Below are 25321 nucleotides of genomic sequence, written 5' to 3'. Positions count from 1 at the left end.
AGGGGGCGGCGGACGGGGAGGCCCCGGCAGCCGTACTGACCTGTTTTGAGCGAAGACTCCACGCGGGGACCAGGTGTCCCGGCGCCACCACCAACTCAAGCCGCCTCAGCCAATTCCCAGCAGCCGGCCAGGCGCGCCCACCCCACCGGGTGCTTCCGCCCGCCCCACGTGACGCCCTGAGGAGGGAAGGGCGGGACAGGGGCCGGGACCCGCCCCCGCCCCCTGGCCCCGCCCCTCCGCCTAATCGCTGTCGGTGAGTCCGCTAGCCCGACCCGTCGATCCGTGCGTCTCTCTCCAGCCCCTCTCGCAGCTTGCAAGCCCACCCCACCGCCCCTCCGTCTCTCTCCGAGTCTCCCCGGCGCTCGCCCCTCTCCTTCTGGTGAGTCTTTCCCTTGAGAGGGGTAAGTCCCCCGCACCCCCACCTGCCCACACCCCCAGGGCGATGGTGGCAGTTGTAGTCCAGACAACTGTGGTCCCTGACTCTCCCTTCCCTACAAGAAGTCCTTCCCCCACCACATTCTTCAAGGGTATTCCACTTCTCTTCCTGGGCGCTACATATCCCAAAGGCAAGGTGCCGGGGAAGAGTCCTGGTCAGTCACGCCTCCCAAGGATCCCAGCACCCAGGCCTAGAGACGGGGAGAGTCTCACCCATCCTCCCAGCACATATACAGGTGAGGGCCCCAGGCTTGGCAGGTATTTCTGGGTCCTGTATCCAGGGTCACCTCTGGGGCAAGCCAGAGACCTTAACTTCTCTGGGCTTCTATTTCTCCATATGCACAAAGGGGATATTTGGAAGGACAGCTCTCACCAGGGTGGGCATGGGGGTTTACCTTAAGAAAAGGAAAGTGTCATTAATTTGAGCCCCTACTACATGCCAGGCCCAGTGCTGGGCAATTTATTCCTTTTATCTCAGTCCTTACTCTCTATTTGAAGACAAAAATAGAGAGTATGGAGTAGGGAAATAAAGCTCCAAGAAGTTTCAGAGCTTGCCCAAAGTTACAAAGCCAGAATTGGACAAAGATGGGCTTGAAACCCATCTTGGTGAGTTATAAAATCTCCTGCCCACTGCCCACTGGCCATTTACCCTGTCCCTCTAGGAAAGAGTGGACTGCGTAGACTGTGTCTTCCACTGGCAAGGCCAATGCAAGGAGCCTTCTGGGAGGAGAGAACATATGGGGGAAAAACACCGGAGACGAGCAGAGCTCAGGACCCTCCTCTGAACTTGGCAATAGAAGGCACCTGGGGGCCACAGAGAACAAGGGAGACCCAGGCAACCCTCTAGACCTCAGAGTAACCAGGTGGAACACCGGATGAGAAGGCACCATTTAACACAGTCCTGAGGTCTTCAACATGACCTAGGAAGGGCATGAATCACAGAGCCTGGTCCCTCCAACTACAGCCCTGAGCTCCCTCCTCCAGGACATGCTGCCCCAACCTCAGCTCTGAGGCCCCACAGCCGCCTCCCCCTCCCTTCCCTGACAACAGGAGAGTGTCAGCCCCCAGTTCATAGGGGCCAACAAGGACAAGTGGATGGATGAAGAATTAACTAATGAACAGACTGAAAGAACCGCACAGACTATAAACAAGAGGAGGGGTAACAACCTCTCCCCGCCCCCCACACGGGGAAATGTGGAGAAGGCTGAAGGATCAAAGGTCAGGCAATCAATAATAACATTAACAAAATTAACTGTAGAACAGGGGGCCAGGGCAGTGGCGGTGCCCTGGCAGGTGGGAAGTAGGCACAGTGATGAGCCGGCTGAGGCTGTGGGATCATTTATTGGGGCTGTGTCCAGCCAGGCGGCAGCGCCCGCCTGGGCCCGAGCCCAGCGCCCCCGTGAGGCGCGGGGGTGGGGGAGAGGAGAAAGTGCGGGAGGATCCGCCGCCCCAGGGCTCCGCCCAGGTTCTGTCTGGGTCCCTGCAGCAGTGCTGTGCTCAGGTGAGTGAGGTGTCATCGTCGCTGCCCTCGCCGCCAGCGCCGCCCACGCGCTCCTCCCGGCTCTCGGCCACCGCGCTCTCGTCGATGTTCTCCAGCGAGTCCGCATGCTGCACAGACAGCTCCGACAGCGCCAGGCTCGGCAACGGGCTCTGCTCCGGGTGCAGCCACGGCTTGAAGTGAGGCTGATGCTTCTGCTTCCACTCCGGGTACTTGACGCACGCCTTGTACATCTTCTTCATGGCCTGCGGGCGGCCGACCCACCCCGCGGCGTCAGGGGGTGGCCGGGGCGGACGAGGTCTCCCCCACGAACCTCCAGCGCCCTCCAGCGGCTCAGCCGCAATATCCTGCCTCGGGCTCCAGTTTCATAACTCCGCCCTTCGGCCCTAACCCCGCCCCCAAGCCCCAGTCTCCATCTCTGACTCCACCCCCTCATCCCAGAGTCCTCTCCCCGGCCTCCATACCCCACAAAGTCCCAAGGCCACTCACCTTGGGAGCCAGGAACTGAGAAGATTTATTCACCACCCACTTGGGTAAGGAGCCTACGAGGGCAAGGAGAGGGTAGTGAGAAGGGAGGAAGCGGCCTCAGGGACCCATCTCCCACCATATACACACCCCAGTCCCCTCCCTCTGCCCCTACATGGGAGGCGGGGTATGTGATGGAAGTCCTACCAGACTTCATCCTCACTCCTTCCTTCCACCTCAGACCTCAGGCTCAACTCCATTCCCCCTTCTCCCTCTGCTGAGCCCCAAAAGACTGCGTGGAAGAAAACCACAGGTCCTAGGTAACCACAGGCTACACATGGGTTGAAATCCTGACCCACCAAGCCCCGGCCTGCTGCCTCCCTCTACTCACACTGACGTCCCTTCTCATAGCTAAGCCCTCTAGCTGAAGCCCTGATGCTCAGCCCCTCCTCTGGCTGCCCTTCCGAGCCCCCCGTCCCTGACTACATAGGCCTCTAGCTGAACACCCCATCCTGGCCTGACCTGGAATCCACAGCCCGGTTCTCAATCCTGTCTCATTCCCAAGTGTCGGCTCCACCTCTGACATCCAACACACTCAGTGAGGTGCCAGGAGGAGCCCTGGGTCTGGGACCCTGTGCCCTTGGGGGTTTGGAGCATTCCCAGGCAAAGATGCTCAAGGCTTACCCATCCTCTAGTCATTCATTCACTCACTCACTTGCTCACTCCACATTCACTGTGACATCCCTCCTCTCCGGGCTAGCCCTGGGGACCCAGAAAGGAACTCACTGTCAGGGGGCCCAACAGTGTGCCAAGTGTTATGGAGAGGGGAATGGGCCCACAGAGCAGGGGGCCAGTGACTGGGGACCAGTGACTCCCCTGGGTACCAGGGATAAGGGAGGTGACATCTGCAGCAGCCCTGAAGGGACAAGTAGGGGAGGGGAGGTGTATCTAGGCTGCAGGAAAGGGCTGCCTAGACAGGGAGGTGTGAAGGTATGAGGTGTGAGGAGGGACCAGGGAACCTGGGTAGGGGCTTAGACTTTACTCTGAGGGCAATGGAGAGTCACAGCAGAATTTGAAGCAGATGAGAGCCATGAGGAAATAAGTACTTTAGAAAAATTTCTCTGGGAGCTGGTATAGACAGACAAGGTGGCTGCGCATGGAGAGAAACGGCAGATTCAGGAGCTATTTAGGAAGTAGAATCAATAAGAATCAGTGACCGGATTTGGGAGCTAAGCAAGAGAGAGTGGCCCCAGATGACCACAGGTTCTTGGTAGGAAGGCAGAGACTTAGGAGAAGGGGCAGGTCAGAAGGAAAGATGGTGAGTCCAGTGCTGGACACGGTGAGTCTCGGGGGCCTAGAAGACATCCTGAGGGAGATGTCCAGGGGGCCGACGGCCACAGGGATCTGGATCTCAGCAGAGAGACATGTGGTCAGCTGCCACTGAAGCCATGAGAGTGGCTGAGCCCTCCCAAGGGAGAGAGGACTGAGGTCTGGACAAGCCAGGCCTCCAGGACAGGGAGAGGATGGGCACCAGCAGGGCAGAGTAGGAGCAGCCAGCGAGCAGGGAGCAAGTCAGAGCACGGGGATGTCTGAGCCCAGGAAGAGAGCTCCAGGCTTCCTCAGGACAGCCGTGGCTACCAGCGTGGCCCATTCTTTTCCAAGCATGTAAAGTCTCAAACCTTGGTTCAAACAAGGCTTTAGATGAAGCTACCCCAAAATACAAAACAGCTCCTAACAGATGTCTTTCTGGACCCCTAAGTAGATCAAGCCCCATCCCCTGTGGTATAGGGAAGGATCCCATAATAGGCTGCCAGGGCCAAGCCCTCACCTTTGGGGTCCACCTGGGCCAGGTAGGTGATGACGCAGCTCTTGGGCCCCGTGCTCTGGATGAGGTAGCCGGTCTGGATGGACACAGCTCGGACCAAGTCTTTCCGAGGTGGGTATTTCTGGGGATGGAAGGTACAGGGAGGTAAGACTTAGGGTAGGGGCAAAGGGGATGTCTTTGGGAGTACACACACACACACACACACACACACACAGAGTTCACATCCCCTGGTGTCTATTCCAGGTGGGGCCTGATTCCGGGTGAAGAGAAAGGGAAGACTCAGACTAGGTCATCCTGCCCCTCTTGAGGCTTTCCCTGCTCCCCTCGGGAAGGCCACCAGTGTGGGGTCAGGGCTCATAAGCACACACAGCACCCAGAGACTCACACACTCACCCTTGCCCAGGCCAGCCATACCTGCCTGTCATTCCTGCCCAGGGAAAGCAAGGCGGCCCAGCCTCGGGGGAGCCAGAGGACCCTGCCTCTTACCCCTTGCTCCCCCCTTTCCTGGCCAGCCCCGTCCCAGAGCCCAACCAGCCAAAGTCAACCCATCCCACCCCCTCACCACAGAGATGGCTGCACTGCCCTCTTCTGATCTGCTTGAGATCCCCAGGGAGCTCTCCTCACTGTACAGGAAGGACACCAAGGGCCCAAGGGCCCCATGCCCGCCAAAGTTCCAGGGAAGTCATGGTGGCAGCCATGGCCCAGCCTTGCCTGGCACCTTCCCCTGCCCACTCGGCAGGGAAGGCAGGTTGACTCACGGGATGTTTGACTGAGTAGTTCATAATGATGTAGTCAGTGCCCATGGGGAGCCAGGAGCGGAGGGTGATGACATCACGGTTCTTCAGGGGCTTGGGACACCTCCCTGTGGAGGGCAAGGGACAGTTCAGCCAGACCACAGGCCTGCCCACCTGTAAGGCATGGTATGACAGAGGCCAGAGACGCAGGGATGCATAATTAACTGTCGGCTGCCCTGATCCAAACAGGTACCCCCCTTCCAGACCACAGTCCCGTCGCTGGAACCAGGGAAAAAACAGAGAACCCTGTCCTACCGTCTCTAGCCATCCCTGCTTCTCACAGCCTCACACAGCCCTTACCTCCCTGGCCTGGCCTGTTTGTCTAGGTGAGCGTGAGTATATGGGGAAAACAGAATGACCGTGAGTGTGTGTGTGAAAATGTGTGTCTGTGACATGTGGCATGTAGCTGTGGGTTGTGTACATAACTGTGTACATGTGTGTATGTGTGTGTGAGTGTATATACATGAATATGTCAGTGTATATATGTTTGTGAGTGTATGCATGTGTGCCCAAGTGTCTAGGAGTAGACGAGGACGTCAGGGAGGGCAGCCCTACGTCCCAGCACTCAGGTCTCTGAGCAGCCTGGCCAGGGGAGTGAGTACAGGAGGGAGGGTGGGAGGAGGCTCGGTGGGAGGCCTGACCGGAGGCCAGGAGGCTGGAATCAGGGCGCTGTGCCTGCTCACAAGAGTAATAGCCCACGTCAGCATTGACCGTCAACCGGGCGATGTCGAAAGTCTCAATGACGTTGCTGTCCCATTTCTTTCGGTACTCAATGTCATGTAGGACATCGTAGAGTGTCTCAGCTGGCACATCGCGGCACTCCATCCGGCACTGCAGACAGACATATGGGTTGTCAGGGTCACGTAGGGCTCAGAGCCCTGGCCAGGGGACCAGAAGGCAGACAAGCAGAGTGGGGAGGAGGAGGAGGAGGACAGGGAGGAACAGGGGCCTCTGAAGCCAGCATGGATTCACTTCTTGCCACAAGCCCTGTCCAGCTCCCCTAGAAGCCACCTGTGCCAGGAGACAGGCAGCCCCTGAACCCTGTATCCAGAGCCCACCTCCCTCAACTCAGCCCAGTCTCCTCCAGTGGCCTTCCCAGTCAGACCTTCCCGGCTCCCACACACTAAATCTCGGTGTCTGTGCCCTCCCATACCCTGGCGAGCTGCTCATGGTCAGAGGCTCCCAGCTGGTTCATCGTGGAGCCTCGTATGGGTACATGTTAAATGAAATGAAAGCATAAATGAAAAAACAAAGGCCTAAATGGATGCTTTCTTTCCTTCCTGGTACTTATCACCAGGCCATACCACCTATCCTACTTTTTGTATTTTTTTTTCATTCAACAAACATTTTTGGATTTCTTTCTATTTATTAGCCTTGCCCTGCAAGAGCTTTCCAACTAAGGAAGAAAGCAGCTGAGCACACCTTGTTTTATTTAACCCTCCCAACAACTCTGCCAGACAAGAAATCCAAGGAGGAACTTGAGGCTCAAAGAGGTTAAGTAACTTGCCCAAGGTCACCTAGCTGGTAAGTAGCAGAGCTGGGATTTAACCCAGATCACATGTCTGGAAAGCAAGTAAAAACACAACCAGGTTTCCCTAGATTTTTCACCCAGCAAGATATAACTCAGTCAATGTCCTTGTTTGATTTTTTATCACCCAAGGGCCCAACCCCCAAGATCAAGTTCCCCTCAACAAATGGACAAGTTTTCTTGTGTAGTTTAAAAAGGTCTCCCAGAGCAGACATTCAGACAGTGCCGAGGGCACCCACACATACCACGTTCTACTCACAAGGGGATCCGTGAGGGAAGGGTCACATTGCCTTCCCCCACATCCCAGGACAGGCCTTGGCCACACAGTGGTGATGGGGATGCCACAGGAGGGACACACCAACCCCAGTTGGGTATTCTAGGCACCAATAACTCATCAAGCACTGGATGTAACTTCAGTTTACAGAAAATACAGAGGACAGAAGAACAAGCTGGGTGACACCACATGAGAATACAACCAGACCAAGCCAGATGGTAGGACATTCTGCAGGGCTACTCACCCGGTCTCTTCTACAGGTCAAAGTCATGATGAAGAGACTGGGCTACACTGAGGCACTTATAGGATACAACCACCGTATGTAAAGTGTGACCCTGGATTGCATACTGATTTGGACAAAACAGCTATAAAGGACATTTTTGGGACAACTAGAGAAATGTGAATGTAGTCTGAGTATTAGATACACTGAAAATTTACAGAAACAAAATGGTGGAGATTGCTGCCTAAGAAAAGCAGGTTACACAATGGAATGCACAGTATAATCTCATTTGGGGGAAAAAAGTATGCATAGAAAAAGCTCAGGAAGCACAATTACTAAAGATATTAACAGTGGCAATCTCTAAATGATAAGAATGTGATAATTTGTTTTCATTTCACTTGTCTGTATTCCCAGTTTTCTTAAGTGTGTAGTACTGCTTCTACAATAATGAAAAATTTTTTAAAAGGTTCCCCGGAAACACCGAGGTGCACTCACCATGTGCAGGTACTGTACTAAATGCTTTACACATATTACCTCATTGTATTCTTACGGCAGTGCTCTGAGGTGTTAACCCCATTTTAGAAATAAGAAAACCAAAGTTCAAGGACAGACTCCAGCCTGCAAAGACTGTGACCCTGAACAAATTCACCCTCCCTCTCTGCCCCATTTGCTTTTCTGCTTCATGAGGGGTATGACTAGATCCAATCATTTAACTAGCAGCGCTGGGTTCCGGCCCGGTACTGAGCCCAGAAGAGTCAGACATGAATCTGAGGCCTGAGAAGCTTCCAGTGGAGGGAGGAGCCCTAGTTGGAAATGGGGAGGTGTCCTAAAGTGCCCAGTGGGGGCAAAGAGGAGGAGATGAGCTCCTTGGGGTGGGGAGGGGATCAGGCTTCATGGAAGATCTTAGAAGGAGGTAGGTGTTTGCCAAGCGGCCCTGGCAGAGAGAGCAGCCAGCCAAGGTGCAGAAGCAGGCAGGAGTACGTGGCCTGTGGGCAGCTGAATGAGTTCCATCTGGCCTGAGTCTCCATGGTGTGGTGTAGCCTAGTACTCAAAAGGCCCCTGGTTCCAGGTCTTCTTGGAGAAATGGGTGATTCCAGGGATGGGTCAGAGGAAGGACAGCCTGGAACACCTTATTGTGCCAGAAAGCACTCAAAGAATGATAGAGACCTTGTCCAGTGGACACCGGAGCCAACTCGAAGGATTCCCACTGGTAGAGTGACCAAGTCATCAAGGTTTACCCAGAAGTTTCCTAGTTTTACCACTGAAAGTCTTGCGTCCTAGGAAACCCCTCAGTCCCAGGCAAATTAGGACAGTTGGTCACCCTACTACCAACTAAATCTGGGACAAGCTGTGTATTAAAGTAAGTAATGACAGAAAAAGATTATATTCTATTACATAAAATAGGAAATCAGAATATATATAGGTATGAATAAATAAATAAACAGAATGTTTGATGAGGAATGGAGGATTTACATAGTTTCAAAGTAACTTCCCATCAAATGCTTATTAATTACAAAGAGAAAATGAATAACTTCATAGTAGAGCAGCCTGGCAGATACCACCTTAATCAAGTGATCAAAGTGAATATCATTAGTAATAGGACAAATTATGATCAGGTGTTGCCTCATAGGATGCAATAAAAAGCATACAGGCATCACTTAGGTGCTATCTCTGCCAAAGATGCATGACATAAATCTAATCATAAGGAAACATCAGACAAATCCAACATGAAGGTTTGTCTCATTTTACAAAATAATTGGCCTATAAGTGTCAGCATCCTGAAAGTCAAGGAAAGACTGGGAAACTGTACCAGACTGAAGGAGACTAATGAGATGTGAGTAAGTGAACAAAGTGACGGGAGGGAAGCGATGGTGGGAAGAGGGTGGAAGAAGACAGCAGAGGCCGTGTCCAGCACCATCGCTAGCATCCGCACAACCTCCCACCGAGCAGCCGCAGGGAAGTCCAGGTGCTGCTCCAGGCATTCAGTACATGCTCACTCTTCACCCCAAACTCACAGCGTGGGCGCTGTTATCATTCCTGTGCTGCAAAATAGAAAACTGAAGCTCAGGAGATTAAGCAAATTGCCCAGATCATACAGCAGTAAGCAGCAGAGCAGGGACTGAAAACTGGGTCTGCCTGTACTCTTCACCATCAAGGAACACTCAAGTGTGGCTTCAGAGGAAACCAGAATTCCTCTAAATCTAAGGAAGCTGGTTTGGCTTTGCAAGTCCTCAAACATGTTATCCTGGACAGCAAGTGTATGCAGGGGCAGCAACAACAAGACTCTGCTTGGTAGGTTAGAATCCAACCTGGGACCTGGGCCTGGCTGCACCCGCAGGTGGATGCACTGGGATGGGGCTGACACTGCCCATCCTCCTTCCAGAGACTCCCAGATCAGGGCTGTTGTGGCTCCACAGCGCAAAGCCCACCTCTGAGACAGTGGGCGGTGGGCGGAGCATGCAGAGCCACAAGACAGACCAGGTGCCCAGTTCAGTGTAAACTCTGCAGAGCACTTTAAGATAAAGAGGGAAACCAAAGCTTTCCCAGGCTGGTGGCAGACTCTTGTGGAGGAAGGCCAGCAGCAAGGCCCCTGCTCAGAGGGTGAGAACCCTGGCTGTGGCAGTAGAGGAGAGGAAACTGAGGCAGGTCAGTGGCCGGGTCAGGCAAGTGTCCACAGGTGTCCCCAGCCTGGCCTGGCTCTTGCCCTTTCCACAGCCCCCAGGAGGTGCCAGTGGGGGAAATTACATCCAGCTTTGTTCCTGGGCTTTGTTCCTTCGAAGACTACAAAGGAAGGTGGTGGCCACACCCCGCCACACCCCGCCACACCCTACAAGGTGTAATTCTAAGAGGCTTTGGGAGGGACAGGTGGTGGGGTAGGGCTGAGTCACTGGAGAACACCTGGTGGGCAGGCCTGTGATAGGAACCTACAGCCACTGGGCCGTGGGTGAGTCAGTCATCTCGGCTGGTCATCCGGCTGGTCCCCCAGAGCTCCCCCTGGAAACCAGAACCGATGGGGGGTTGCTCTGCCAAGGAGCCATGCTGGGCTTCAAGGCCTCAAAGTGTGGTGACAGCAGGGAGCCTACATCAGCCATTTTACAGCTCAGAAAACTGAGGCCAGGGGGGAACAAGTGATGCCAGAGAAACCACAGGCTGTGTCCCTGGTACTCTGCTCTCTCCAAACCCTGTCAAGTTCTTGAGGTGGAGAACTGGCATTGCCCAGAACCCCTGGGACTAGCACTGCCCTCTCAGCACCCCAAGTTCCCCAGAGCCACAGTCAGAAGGGACTGGGCTAGCAAGAAAGCCCGTCGGGGAAGACTCGTGCAGGCTCTGGGCTGGCAATCCTGGCTTCCAATCCCAGCTCTGCCCCTTGGGCATGAGACTAAACTCTTAGGAGCTTTTGTTTCCTCCTATGAAAAATGGGAATAATAATAGTATCTATCTCATGGGGATGTTGTGATTGAATGACATAATGCATGTAATATGCCCAGCACATAGTAAATGCTCAAAAAATAGTAGCTGTTACTACTCCAGCAACCTTCCACAAGTTGCCATGCACCCTTCCACGCGTCCAGGGCTGGGCTGCATTTACACATACCTCCTAATATTTTGTGCCCTGGGCACCTCCGTTGCCTGAGCCTGGTCCCCTCTCTGCCCTTCCATTCTCCCATTCACCACTTTCTGAAGCCTGCCCTGTGCAACTGGGCAGTGGGGAACCAGAGGGGAACCAGACCTGGGCCCTGCCTCAAAGATGCCCTGCCAAGTAGAGTGGTAACAGACAGGGACACAAAGTTGCAAGACAGAATGAGCAGGGCTAAGAGTGGGACGCAGAGCAACTGCAGAGGCCAAGGGAGACTGAGCCCAAAAGGATAAGGTACTGAGCCACTGAAGGGCAGGGCAGGGCATTGCAGCCTGGAGGCTTAAACAAATAAGTACAGAGCTGGGTCCAAGGCCCAAGCTGTCTCACTCTACCACTCACCTCTCTCCCACCCCCTTGCCCTGTGTGCTCTGGGATGCCTTGCCAGCGCTCAGCATGAGAAGGCGGAATCTCTACTGGAGGGAGGGGTCTCAGTATCTCCCAGGACACAGGGAGATGGCTGACCTAAGATGGGAATGGAAGTCAGGTCCCCTCCATAGGGCTGTGTCCTGGCCTTGAGAGCCAAAAGCCCAGGCAGTTACAAGTAAACAGACACACAGACAGGTCGACCCAAAGCTACCCCTCTCTCCAAGACCTCACTTAGCAGGGCTCTGATATCCTTGCCCATGGGACATGTGGGGCACAGAGATTATCCCAAAGTCCTAGGAACCCAGGAAATGATTTCAACCACTACTCTTCGGGTTACCACTGGGGAAACTGAGGCCCAGGGAAGGGTAAGGGGTTCATTTGGGCTCTGAAATGTCCCACATGCTGTGATAACTTCTCAACACATTGCATTTCAGCAGGCAGTTTTGTAAAGTGAATAACTGTTAAGCAAAAATTACCCATTCCCAACAGAACCATATTCAAATAAGAGGAAGAGCTCCTGATTGGGGTGGGGCACAAAGTAGCAAATCAAAAACAGCCCAACCTCAATAACCATCACCATGTGCTCCAAATCACTAACCAATTCATCACCCCGCTAAGGAGACAGAAGCACCTGGACCAGGGACTCCACAAGGGCTAAAATTTAGGTCAAACCACCTCTGCCAGCTGCCAGGTGCTGCATCCTTGCAGACATCACCACTTACCCTCCCAACACCCCAGTGGGAATTATTGCCCCCATTTTATAGATGCTGAAACTGAGGCCCAGAGAGGTACAATGCTTGGCCAAAGCCATGTAGCTAAGAGCAGTAGGTCAGAGAATCAGAGCCCAGGTATGACTGACCCCAAAGTGGCAGGACTTTCTGCTACCTTCATCAAGGGGCAGGACTGGCCCAGCTAAAACAAAACACACCGGCAATGGGAAGATGTCTTAGTTCTTAATAGTTGGTGGTTGTGCCGCAGCACTTCAGGGAGGCAGAGCTTACACGTTCTTCCTCTGAACAAAGTTCCTAAATCAAGCTCCAGATATTCTGAAACCCAGTGCTGGGGCTCTGTACCTGGAAGCCCCCTCTGAGAATCCTTCGGCCATTGCACGGCCCCATAGACCCCGAGGGGCTCCACGGGCTCACAGTTCACACAGCAGCTCTGGGCCGTCTGCGTCAGACAGGCCTCTGCCTTGCCCTGTGTGGCCCTGGCTTGGGCAAAGGACTGGAGCTCTGAGCCCCAGTATCTTCCTCTGCGGAGCAGGGGTAATCCTCCCTTCAGAGCAGAGCTATGAGGATTAACTGAGATTTGTACACAGTGCCCTGGGCAGTAGCCGCCCTTCCTCCAGCCCCAGGCCCCGGCAACTTTCCCTGACTTCTCAGGCCCTGCCCAAGGGAGCACCTTCCTGCTAATCCCCAAAGGATAGGACACACAGGGACAACAAGGAACAAAGTTTAGGAAAAAAAATGCGAAGATCCCTCCACACGGTGGGTGCACAGGGAGAGGATGGGCAGCCCTCTCACACCAGGGCCCTGCACGCCCTGCACAGATCCACCCCTCCACCCTCGCCACATGGGATCAGGAGGCTCTGAGAGAGGGGGAGACTGGCCCGGTGGCACACAGCAGGTCAGAGGCTCCCGCTTCTCCTCCCAGGCCCCCCTCCCCTCCCCCTCCCAAAGGCCCCAGGGGCCAGCATTGCTCTGGGTTTCTGGGGCCCCGAGGATGCAGACCCCCAAGACCCTTTCCCTTATCCACCCCCGCAAAAACATCCCCAAAGCTGCTCCAGGGCACTGACATGAGGGATAGGGGAAGAGAGGGCAGAAGAGGGGCCTGTCTGATCAGTCCTGCCATGAGGGGTGCTGAGGCAGTTCCTCCTCCAGGTCTGCCCAGAATGCTTTCCCAGGACTTCCCCTCACTGGCTCCTTTCCTGTCATGTCTTCAGACGTCAGCCTGGCTGTCCCCGTCCAGGTAGCCTGCCGTGTCCCACACCCCAGCACCTCCCTCATGGGCACACACTGGAATGTGTTAATTTGCCTGCAGTGCTGTGGCCCTTGAGCATCTCGGCATCCCCTGTGCCTGCACAGGGCCTGGCAGACAGCAAGTGCGCAGTAAAGAAATGCTGTCTGGACAGAGGGATGGACAGGGGAGCCAACAAAGGGGCTGTGCCTGTGTGAGTTTCTCTGACTTTCGGAATGCTGTGGCCTTGGCCCATGGCCCTCAGTGGTCTCTGTAACTCAGAAGGAAATGTAGTCGTGAAAACCCCCAGACTCTTGTAAATCTCTATGAAACTTGAGGACAATTAATATTTCTGCCATCATCCTCTTAAAAAGGAGTAAAGGGGTGGAAGCTGTCAAAAATACCAAGAGATAGTTTCAGGGGAGATTCTAAGACTTGCTTTAAGATCTTTAACAGGTCTGACAGTCAAAGAAAAATCAATTTAAATTGTACTGAGATACCAATTTATACTCAGTGACTTAGCAAAAATATATAAAATACCCACAGCTTATGAGGATGTGGTAAAACCATTACACAGTTAGTGGCAGTAAAAACTGGTTCCACTATTCTGGAAAGCAATTTGACAAATATTTCAAAAATCATAAAAATGTGTCTTTCTTTTCTTACTCTGTTGTCCAGGTTGGAGTGCAGTGATGTCATCATAGCTCACTGCAACCTTAAACTCCTGGGCTCAAGGGATCCTACTGCCTCAGCCTCCCAAGTAGCTAGGGCTACGTGTGTGCACCACCACGGCAAGCTAACTTTTTTTTTTTTGGTAAAGATGAGGTCTCACTAAGTTGCCCAGGCTGGTCTTGAACTCCAGACCTCAAGTGATCCTCCCACCTTGGACCTGCAAAGGGCTGAGATTGCAAGCATGAGCCACTGTGCCATGTCTTTCAATTCATTTCCCAGAACCCCAAGACTAGAAATTTATACTCAGGAAAAAATATAAAATAAAAAGTTCTATTATAATATTCATGAGTATATTATTGCATTTGTAATTAGCAAATTATATTGGAGGACAATCTGGAACAGCACCAACAGCAGGCCTGGTTGGTTAGGAAATACATGTCACCCTAATGGTTACTGCACAGCCACTGAGAGTTGAGGGGTCCCCTGGGCAGGGCCAGTGGCTGAGCCAGGTCTGCACCCTCCAAACCCAGAGCAAGCCTGGCAGTGAGCAGCTGCTGGAAGAGTTTGTGAATTAATAATTCTGTAGCAATATGAGAAAATTCTACAGATGCAATGTTAAATAAACAAAACAGGTACAAACTAGTACCTGTGCCATGGTTTAAACTACGTGTCAATTATCTACACCTCTAAGTGAGAGCTGGAAGGAACCAAGGGAAAGTTTTACTCAGGGAACCGAGGCTTTGGGTGGTTTTTTATTTATTTTTCATTTTTGGATTCTTGTTACTGGTGCTACAATATAGCTTACACAATATATAAAAACCATACTTTTTCCCCTCCAGTTAAAAGTGTTGTCCAGAACCCTGAAGTCCTTGTTCCCTGGACCTGAAAGCCTTGACTCAGCTGAGCTGGGGCCCGCGGCCGCCCGCACCGATGCTGAGTTAACGTGGAAATGCTCCGTGTTGTCTGGCTGGGCTTACGCATCCCTGAGCTCCACCCAAGGCTGGGAGGAACTCGAGCTGGGGGTAGTGAGCACAGGCAATGACAGGGACAGAGGGAAGCCAGAGATGCAGGTGCAGAGAAGAGCTCCTAAGCTGAGCCCTGAAGGATGCCCAGGAGAGCAGATGGCACCCAGATGACAAGGACAGGGAAGAAGGTCCTGGCAGGGGTGATAGCACCAGTCTGGGAAGTAGAAACGGCCTGGAGTGGCTGGGGGAAGGAGAGGGCTCATGCAGCCACGAAGTGACTGAGTGAACAAGGATGGAGGTAGGAAACGGCACTGTCCTTTGGGTGCTCAAACCGTTCGTTTATCCAGCCTTTCATTCAGCAAATGTTAATGGTGTGCCAGCTCTGTGCCAGGCCCCGGAATCACCTATTTCCATCCTTTCAATTATCTAGGAGGGAAGATTATGCCTCCTGATAGAAGGTGGCTCAGAAAAGTGAAGTGGAGGAACCATCCTGGAACCTGGTATGATCCAAAGTCCATTCCTGAGGCTGCTCCCCGTTCATTAATCAGGCTCTGTGCTATGTAGGACTCAAGGAATTCCAGGTGGGCCGGTGCCTGGCCAGATGAGGACTGTCCCTGAGGGGTCTATCCTAGGGGTTGGGGCTTTCGGGGGGTGTGGAGTGGGGAGGGGTGTTGGGGCTGGCTGGGCCCAGGTCAGGGGAGCTGGAAAGGCAGGGAGAGTACATGCGGCATGAGCCCAACACAAGGTCTCTTTCCCCCATCTTTGGGCTTGGTATTCCCTTGGGGAAAATGACAATCCCTGTGGCCCTCTCCTCTGAAGCAGAAGGCATCTGGCAGCAGCTACCTCCAACCCATCTTCTCCCAAAGTTGCACCTCCTCCCCCTGCCACCGCCCCCCCCCCGCCCCCTCCAAGCCTGTGGTGGGGAATGAGGTGCTGTCATGCCCTCTCCTGGGAGCTCCCTGCGCAGACCAAGCCGAGACCTCTCTGCTGCTCTCTATCCAGGATGAGTGACTCATCCCTGCTCTGACGCCCTTCCCCTCCTCTAGTCTCTAGCAGCCGCCTGCACCCCCCACCCCAGGCTCCAGAGCGGCAGGCCCCAGCCCTGCAGCAGTCCTGCTGGACATCTCAGGGGCTGACCTGCCCTGCAGCTCTGCACAGCCGCCCTGGGGGAGCAGGGGGCAGACTGAGCAGGGAGGGCTGAGAAAGAGAGGCAGAGCGTGGCTGGCCAGAAGAAAAGGGAGGCCATGGGCGGTGCCGGTGAGACAAGGCAGGAGCCAGGACTGACACACAGACCTCAAGATAGACAAAAGACCAAGAGGAAAAACACCTCCCAGGGCTTCAAGGACCACCTCGAAGCTCCCCAGTAAAACTCCAGACTTCATCTTCAACCGCCTCCTGGGCATCACCCCCTGGACAGCCCTCGGGCTCTCACACTCGCCATGGCCAGTGCAGTCACAGTATCTTCCCCGGTGCCCACTCCCCCTGCCTCCTGTGCCTGGAACCTGGGCGTGGTTCTGACTTGCCCCTGTGCTCCCACGCTCTCCCCACAGCCAACTCTGCCCCTTGGATTCTACTCAGCCATGACCTTCCTGGCAGCCCCTCTTCACCAACCCAGCCAGGCAGCCTCACCATCCCATAGCCACAGCCCCTTCTCTGGTCTCCTGGCTCCCAGGCCCATCTGTCCCCTGTAGCCAGGGAGGTTTCTAAAACCCAGAGCTAATGCTGGCAATGACCAGCTTGAAAGCCTCTGCTGTCTGTCTGTCTCTTTCTGCCTTCAGGATAAAATCCAAACCCCAAAAATGTCCTCCCCACCCTGGCTCCACCTCTACTCTTTCTCACCCTCAGCCCTGCACCCCTGCCCCTGGGGAGCCCACCTCACTGAGGGACTCACCAAGACCTCAGCTTGGTACCTGACTCCTGCTGGGCCCCCAAGCCCCACCCAAATACCACTTCCTGGGGAAGCCCCTCCCCCTCCCCCCACAATGCTGCCACTCACTGGCCCCTCAGTCTGAGTATAAATCTCCGTCCCAGCACTTCCCACAAAGGGCTGTCGCTGTCTCATCTGTCTCCCCACTAGGCCTTGAGTCTCCCAGGTCTGATCCATCTCCAGGCCCCTAGCACCAGCACAGTGGCTGGCAGAAGAGGGGGTGGGAGGCATGAGAAGAGGTTTGTTGAATGAATAAATAAATGGACAGGAAAAAAATGGATAAAAAGAGACAAGTAGAGATGTTAATTCAGGACAGAGGCAGTAACCACTGAGGGAGAGGGGAACAGAGGTGGGGTAAAAGATGCACCCCAAAGGGGAGACCTTGAGACCCAGAGATAGGCCCAGAGGCGAGGACAGCAGGCTTCACAAGGGGAAAACCACAGCAGAGCCAGGGCTGAGCCAGGGGGTGAGAGCTGCCAGGAGACAGCTGAGGAGACATAATTGGATCAGAGACAACTCTGCTTCTGCAGTGAGGGGGTGTGACTCACACACACAGAGTAAAGCCAGACACAGAAACACACACAGAGTCTCACACTCAGGGGCACAGACACAACTGTAGGCACACGCACATACATTCAACACGCTTTTACTGACCCTTGTCAGTGCCTGCTCCAGGCCTGTCACCTGGGCAGGAAGCGGGGAGATGGGGAAGGACCGTCAGGGGCTCACAGTCCACGCAACTGAGGGCCATATCACACACACCGTCTCCCACAATCCAGCTCCACACACAAGGGCCCAGACACAATCCTCAACCCCACCACGTTATTCTGTCCTCCTAACGCCCAGCCATCGCCTGGTATCTTAGTTGCTTGCTTCTGTTCTGCTTGTCACCCCCTCAGGATATAAATCCCCTGACAGCAGGGTCTGATCTGTGTGGTTTGCCACTAATTTCCTGGATAGAACACAATACTTGGCATGTAGTATGTGCTCAGTAAATGTGTTGAACGAATGAATGAATGGTGAAGACACACAAGGGAATTCCACCTTCTCTGGCTGTCGGGCCTCTGCTTCAAGACTCATCACCTCCCTGGCCCAGCACCAGGTCCCAAGCAATCTGGAAGAGTCTAAAGACAGAGAGGGAGTCCAGGAGATGGTGGAGGGGATCCCAGGGAATCAGGAGCAGTTGGGGGTTGTGGCTTGTAACCCAAAGGCTGAGATTAAATGGCTCGGGCACCATGGGGAGACCGGAGGTGGCAGTTCCCCTACCTCCCACGGGGTGGGGGAGGCAGTAAATATGTACAGACACTGTTCATCAGCCCCGGGACACAGGAGCCCAGAGAAACATCAGAGTGGCAAGTTCCTGCCTTCAGGGAGCCCAGGCTGAGAGGCAGGAAGGAATGGTTATGCTAAAGCCCAGGGAACAGCTCCAGCTGCCCTGTGCCACCTGCCCCAGGCTCTGTGTAATGACAGGTGAAAGGAGTCCGCTTTGGCATTGGACCCTCCACTTCTCATGTTTCTGAGGGGCCCCAGAGCATCAAGGCCAGCACAAGCAGCCAGAGGGGATCGAGAGAGGCACCACGAGGGGTGGAGACACCTCAAGCCGGGCACCTGGTCTAAGCTGCTTTCCCCTCACCTGCTGCCAGAGCATGATCATCTGCCCAGGTCAGGCCAAAGGGGAGTGGTTCAGGGCTGGAACAGGGTTTCTACTCCCATCTATCCTCGGTGGCAACCTGCCGCCCGGGCCAGCGGCCACCAGCTCCTCAGGAACAAGCTGGCACAGCCCAGCCAAGGCCCCAGGGCCCTGCAGAGGTCATGGCGCCCACAGCCCTGGCTCCAGGTGGCCCAGCCAGGCGTGGAGACGCAGGGGAAGAAAAAAACCCATCTGTCTCCAGGACTCCCTCCTTTCTCTCATCTCCTGAAACTTTAAAGACTCTCGGCTGGAAACTGAGCTGGGGCTCGTTAAAGTTTAAAAGACAGAGGCCAGGGAGCTGGGTATGGAGGGCACAGAGCCAGCCTGGGCTGAGGGCTCCTTGAGTCCCAGCGGGGACACAGACGAAAGGCACCCCTCCACTCCACTCCCACTCATTAGGGGTTCCTCGGCCTGCTGAGGGCAGGCACCAAGGGGGCTGTACATCTGTGCCATCTTGCACCCGGCCCGCGCCACACTTCCCAGTTTGCACACTGCAAAGAGTTATGCTCTAACCACCGTGTCCCATCCATTATCCCTCCTAAATCCCTCTGGATTTGATCCCTTGCTCCATTCCCCACACCTTCAGTGTAGGGCATCAGCACCTCTGCCCAGACAAACACAGCAGCAGCACCCTCTTACCAGCCCTTGTCTAGAACCCTCCCATGGCCTGGGGCCTTGGTCTAGCTCTCTAATCACCTCCAGCCCCTTGAGTTCCAAGCCCATACTGAACCATCACCTACAATTCTCCACATGCACTACCCTGTTACCTGCCTCCGGGCCTCATTCCTCTGTATGGAATGCTTCCGATGCTATCAAGCTTGCACTCCTCCTTCTCCACCCAATTCCAAAGGGATCACCTGAGAATTCCTCCTCTATGAACCCTTCCCTGACCCCCAAGGCTGATTCAGATGCCCTCTCTGGGTTTCCTCAGCTCGCGTGATAAGTATCTGTCTCAGCACCCAACTGGGAGCTCCTTTCCAACAGGGCTTGAGTTTGACTGTCCTCTCTACCCCCAGTGCAGGGCCAGGCAGAGGAAGCTATCAGTGGATGTTCACTGAATGAGCGAATGAATGAATGAAGAGTCCAAAGACAGGCAGGACAGCACTACTGTCCACATACGACAGAGGAGGAAGCTGAAGCCTAGGCGGGGCACCCTGCCCAGAGCCACATAGCCAGGACTCTGGCTCCTGTGCTCTCTCCTCTACGTCCTCAACACAACCCAGGCACCTCGCCGAGAAGACTTCCCTAACACCTCCAGCCACCTCTGACTTCTCCCTTCTCTGAGCTCCCTGACCCCAACGTGCAGACACTGACTACCCGGGGTTGTACTCACTGGGAGCCTATTCCCTGAAGCCAGCGCTACTTCTTGCAGTTGCCCCCATGCCAAGTCAGAGCTAGAGCCAGCAAGGTCTGGGCCTAACCCTGGATGCAGAGTGCCCGTGTAGGGACCTTTCTGGAGGCACAGACTGGCAAGGCCTTAGCCATCGCCCTTACTCTGTGCCCGGCAGTGCAGTCTCCCCCAGCCTGGCCTAAGGTTAGGACGGCCTCTACAAACCACCTGCCCAGCAGCTTCCCATAAAGACGGGTAAAATGAGCCCCAGAGGGGGCAGAGGCCAAGCTAGAACCTTACAGTCCAAGGCCCTAAAACCAGATTAATTCCATCCCTGCCACCACAGACAAGAAGACTGACCCACAAAGGTGAAGTGACCCCTATGGTCACATAGCAAGGACTGGCTCTTGCCCAGCTGGGTCCCCTCCAGGGTGCCCTCTCACAGTGACACAGCACAGGGACACCCAAAGGCCCAGCAGTGCTAATAACCAGGTTTAAGGGAGTGGGGGGATCTCAGCCTTGGCGACCCAAGGGCCTGGGTTCTGATCCAACTTCAGCCATTTCCAGCTGTTTGGCCTTGTGCAAGTAGTTCCCTGCCCTGAGCCTGTTTCCACAGCTGCCTGATGGGGTTAATGAGACTTACCCCACAGGGCAATAGTGAAGACTCAGTGAGGAGGCGTAAAGAAAGCACCTTGCCCATCCCTGCCCCACCTTCCCCACGACCCCTTTGAGTCCCAGAGACTGTTAAGAGTGAGAAGGGCCCTTGGAGATCCCTGAGCCGTCCCTCATGTCACAGCGGGAGGATGGGTGCTGAGGGCAACACTCTAGAGCACAGGCTTGGGAGCTTGGAACCCAGGGGCCTGTGGTGTGGGGGCAGGTGGACAGTGAGACAGGGCTGGGAGGGCCACCGGAGCTTCCTCCAAAGGGCAGGGGAGGAGTTGGGGGACAGGAAGTAAGAGGAGACAGGTCACCACTGACCAGCTTCCTGTGGCCAGAGGAGCTTCAGGTTCTCAGCCACACTCCCCAAGAGATCACCCACACCTGCTCTAGCGACAAGCCCCTCGAGGCCCCTGCCCACACAGCCCACTCCTGTTGCAGGCCCAGGCTCTCACAGGCTTCACTCCTGCCCCTGGGCTGCTTGCAGTAGGCAGGAGGTCACCAGGAATTGTCTGTCCTCTCTCCACTACAGTCTGGAAACCTCTGAGGAAGAGTCCAGGTCTCCTCCACTGTCTCTCATGCAGCACATATCAGGAGAACTGGAGCACAGGAGCACTCAGGGCAGGGCAGGGCAGGGCAGGGCAGGCGCTCTGCTGTCTGTCCGTCTGCTCCTCACCTCTTATCTCTTCCCAGGGCTCCAGCCCAGGTGCTGAGTTCAGAGGCTCTTGGAGCCAAGAGGGCCCAATGGCACAGATGTCCAAGCAGCCCAGAGAGAGGCAGGGATGTGCCCAAGGTCACACACACAGCAAGAAAACACCACAGCCAGGACTGGACCCCAGCTGGCCCTGGTGGAATGACAGACAGAACCTCCTGGTCTGTCTCACACCACTGCGGATGCTGTGGGGAAGCCTGGGCACTGGGAGACCTGGGTTCAGACTCCGAGCTGCCTTCTGCCTTGTACCCAGGATCCATGTTCAGCATCTGTCTTTGGGGCAGGGCCGAGCTCTCAGGAGGTGGTGTCTGCCTCTCTCCAGGACCTGGAGCATAATGCAGGCCTGCGGCCAGCCTAGGCTGGAGGCCAGGAGGGAGGGAGGAGGGAAAGGGTGAAGGGGGCCTTCCACAGCCCCTTCCCTTTGGTCTGGCTCTGACTGCCAGGCCCAGAGCCATGGTGGCTTCCAGGGACCTCTGGACACAGGGAAGGGGGAAGGGAGATGAGGAGGAGGAAGTCAATAAGGTAGACCAGATAGGTGGAGCCCCACCTCCACTCTGGGATCAGGCACACAGGGCATGTCCAGCGGCCAGCTGGCTTTCCCTGCTCTGGGGACAGGCCCAGAACAGGCTGGGGCAGGAGAGAGGACAGGGGAAGGGGGCAGAAGCTGAACAAACACCTGCAGCTGAGCCCTAGCCTCCTGGAGTGACCCAATCATCCCTGGGGACTCTGGCTTCAGACCTGCTGTGTGACCTTGACAAGCCACGCCCCCTTTGTGGGCCTTGGCTCTCACATCAAACAAGAATGGGATGACGAGAACACCCTGTCCCTCAGTCCTTCAAAGAGTTATTGATGGGGTTAAAGGCCACCGTGTAGACTAACAATATGAGCCCTCACAGAAAGGGGCAGGGGCTCTGGAGCCAGGCTGACCTGGGTTCCTCTCGTGCTGTGGCTGCTACATGACCTTAGGCAAATGACATTACCCCTCTCGCCTCAGTTTCTTTGTCTGTAACGTGGAGACATCCTACTACTGTCCAAGACTGGCCTGAGGGTAAATGAGATGATGGAGAGAAATGCTAGTAGCTGCATGGAACCTGGGAGTCCTGGAATCTTGGGGCCTCTGCACATGTCCCGGAGCTCCATCAGTAGTTGGGGGCTGGCTTCATGGGATGCCTATAACCAAGGTCCCAGCCTCTTCCCTGGGCCTGGGCTCTGCTCACCTCCTGTCCCCACCCTCTCTCCATTGTGGGGATCAGAGCCGAGGGGCAGCATGGGGAGAAAAGTAAGACAGAAGGGCCAGGCTGGGAGGCTGGAGATCTGGGTTCTGGGCCCAGCTCTGCTGGGACTTGGCTGTGTGACCCTGGGCAGGTCCCTGCCTTTCTCTGGGCCTCAGTACTCTCACCTGCACCCCAGGGGTGGGGGGCAGTGTAATGAAACAGTGATTGTGAAGGGCTCTTTGGCATCTCCAACCTCTGCTCAGTCTGAGAGGGAAGGAAGGTCAGGGTCCTGGCTGCCAGGGAAGGTGTATGCCCTGCCAAGAAGCCTACATTGCCCCAGTTTTCCAAGTCCCTGCCATCCCCAAGGAAGGCCATCTGATAATTCTGATCTGGCCAGGAGTAGTCTGTTGTGGCAGGCTGGCCCCCAGACTCAGATCTGCCAACTCCTAGTCCTGGGCTAGGCTGGGTTTATTCATTAACCAAGCCAGATGGAGGAGGCAGCTCCGCCCTGTTGACACAGAGGGTGGGAGTACTGGCCTCAGTTCAGACCTCCTCCCCCCTCCCTCCTGGAGCGCCAGCTCAGTGGGGAAACTACACTTCCCACCTCCAACTGCTCAATGCCCACCTCAAGCCTTTCCCAGGTCACAGTCAGGCTCTCCTGAAACTACCTTGCTCGCTTTTCAATTTGTTCCTTTGTTCCTTCCTTCCCCCTTCCTTCAGCCAACATCCCTGCTCTGTGTTGGATGCTGGGGACCAAAGGAGGAAAGGACCTGCCCCTGCCCTCAGGGGGCACCAAGCTGAGACATACCAGCTGCCCACCCCTTTCCCTGCTCCTCAGGCTCAGACATGGGTCAGGGTCCTCGGGCCTGGGCAGAGAATCCCAGAGAGGGAGACACACATGGAAACGGTCAGATGGCCAGGGTGCAGTAGAGACACCGAGGGGAGAAGAGAAGGCAGAAAGGGAGAGCCAGAAAATCATGTATGGACAGATGGACAAAGCTGTAAGTGATTACAGCAAAGTGAGGCAGAGAAGCACAGGGTCAGAGGGGAAAGGTCAGCTACTTCAGGCCCTGATGTGTGTCCAAGATGCCCAAGCTGAGTCTGAGACCAGATCCCAGGCAGGAAGGGGAGAGTGGGTCTTTGAGTCCAGTGTCCTGGCCCCTGCAACAGGAATGTTCCAATAGAAGGGAGAAGTCAAGGGAAAGGGAGGTGAAGGGCACAGCCTACTGCCAGGAGCCCAGTAAAGGGAGACCTACCCACCCTGGAGACATGGCACTCACAGCAACGCCAGATGCATTGGGAGCAGCTACTGAGGCCCCTAGACTAGAGTCTTCACCAGCCTCTGCCCCATCTAGTGCCCTGGGGGAAGTGGGTTCATAGTGGGTTCATCCCAAACCCCCAGCCTTCCTTGCACAAAGAGAGGAGAATCATGGGGTGGTGGGGAGTGGGGGAGATGGCTGTGAGGGGCTGATGTGCCTGCAACTGCCCTCTGCACTCGCTTCCCTTGACCCCAGGCCTCCCTCCCCCAGCTCATAGCCTTCAGGATGAGCCAGCCACAAACCTGAGTCCCTGCAGGAGACTGGGAGCCGCCAGGGAAGGAAGGGAAGGAGTCAGTCCTCATACCCCAGGGTGCAGAGAGTTGGAACGGAGACCCAGTTCAGGCTGAGAACCAGGAATTAGAGAGAGAAGGGCCCAATCTCCTGCCTGGGATCAGGTGAAGGCTTCATGGGCAGAAGGGTCCCTGAGGGAGGCCACTCTCCTAGATGGGCCTGGCAGCAGCCCACCTCCCTGGAGCAGGCAGGGGCAGGCAGAAACCTGGGTTCCCGGCGAGTGAGCCAGAGTGAGTCACACCCCCCTCTCCAGGCCTCTGTTGGCCCATCTGTGTGATGCAGGCTTGGCCCAGCGGGCTGTGCCTCCTCCTGGTTCCTGGCAGGAGACTCTTTCTGGGCCCAGGTGCACAACCAGGTGTCTGTGGCCCAGAGAGAGGACCAGAAGGCTCCTGTGAGAGGCAGTAACGGTGCAATGGAAGCTGCAGGTGTAGCAGGGCAGCCCTACCTTGATCTTGTGCAGTGCCCGATCCATCTCCACAGCCTGCACCCACACAGACACGCCAGCCTTGCTGTAGGTCAGGTTCCAGCCCACCTCGGCCTCACACTCTGACCGGAAGCTGCGGAAGTCCTGGTCGTCGGGCACCTGGACACTCTCCCGGCCCAGGACTGGCCTAGGCCCCTGGGGCTCCATTGAGGCCGCTGGCTTCTCCATGGGAGGGGTGGGAAGGCCCAGGGCCGTGGTCCTAGTCCCGCTCTCCTGGGTCCTTCGCGGCGGCTCTGACAACGTCAACGCGGTTGCAGATGCTGACGCCACCTTCCTGGGACCTGCAAGACCGGTTTGGGGACAGGAATCAGCGAGCTGGGGGCGCGGGTGCGGCTGTTCAGGGTCCTGGGCAGGTGGAGAGCTCCAGATAGAGAGGGGCCGGCCCCCAGCTGAGGGTGGACCGGCACAGGACGGTCATGGGGCCACCTCCCAAGGAGCGACCCCAGACTTCCCTGGGGCCCGCGTGGGGACTGCGTATCGGGTGCGGGTTGCCCGCGGGAGCCCGTCGGGACCCGGGGGACGGCGGGGACCAGAGGTGTCGGGCGGTCTGATCAGGGCCCCGCGCAGCGGTGGCCGGACCTGCTCAACTAACTCGGCAGCGGCGCCGGCGCGGGGTGAGCGCGCGGGGCGAGTGGTGGGGGGGGTGGGGCGTCCGCCCGGCCGGGCCGCTCACCTGCGCCCGCTGCTCCGCCGGGCCCCGCCGGGGCTGGGGTGCGCGCGCCTCCCCGCCGCCGCCGCCGCCGCCGCCGCCCGGGAGACGGGGGCCGCGCGGGGCTCTGGGGGGAGGAGCAGTGGGTCCTGCCGCCCGGCCCCGCCCCGTGCCCCCCGCCCCGGGCGCCCCCTCCCGGCTAGGCTCGGGGCTCCGGGGGCTCCGCTCGCCTCGGCTCGGTATTTTCCAGGCTGCGGAGGTAAAGCCGACGGAGCTCGGAGCCCCGCCCCGCCACGCCCCGCAGGGTCCTAGCGCCCGCCCCCACCGCCCCGGGAGGGGACCCGGCCCGGGAGGGGCCAGTCCTCAGGCCAGGGTTGGGGACGGGTGAGGAGTGGCCAAGACGGAGTGGACTC

The 25321-nt window shown here is 56.1% G+C and overlaps 1 protein-coding gene across 1 annotated transcript; it reads right to left on the bottom strand.

The window, feature by feature from the left end:
• Positions 1-1757: 1757 nt before the first annotated feature.
• On the bottom strand, positions 1758-25075 carry STARD10 (StAR related lipid transfer domain containing 10). Its single transcript, XM_045555530.1, has 7 exons — positions 24933-25075; positions 24221-24540; positions 5701-5848; positions 4982-5085; positions 4227-4344; positions 2423-2475; positions 1758-2178 (listed from the first exon to the last, which is right to left on the bottom strand). The coding sequence occupies exons 2-7, from the start codon at positions 24425-24427 to the stop codon at positions 1933-1935; spliced, it is 876 nt and encodes a 291-aa protein (XP_045411486.1). The 5' UTR covers positions 24428-24540; positions 24933-25075; the 3' UTR covers positions 1758-1932.
• Between the last annotated feature and the right edge of the window lie 246 nt (positions 25076-25321).

Source organism: Lemur catta, chromosome 7, assembly GCF_020740605.2.
Source record: "Lemur catta isolate mLemCat1 chromosome 7, mLemCat1.pri, whole genome shotgun sequence".
Lineage (NCBI taxonomy): Eukaryota > Metazoa > Chordata > Mammalia > Primates > Lemuridae > Lemur > Lemur catta.
The sequence above is the reverse complement of the archived record's forward strand: the minus strand, read 5'-3'. Positions and strand labels throughout refer to the sequence as shown.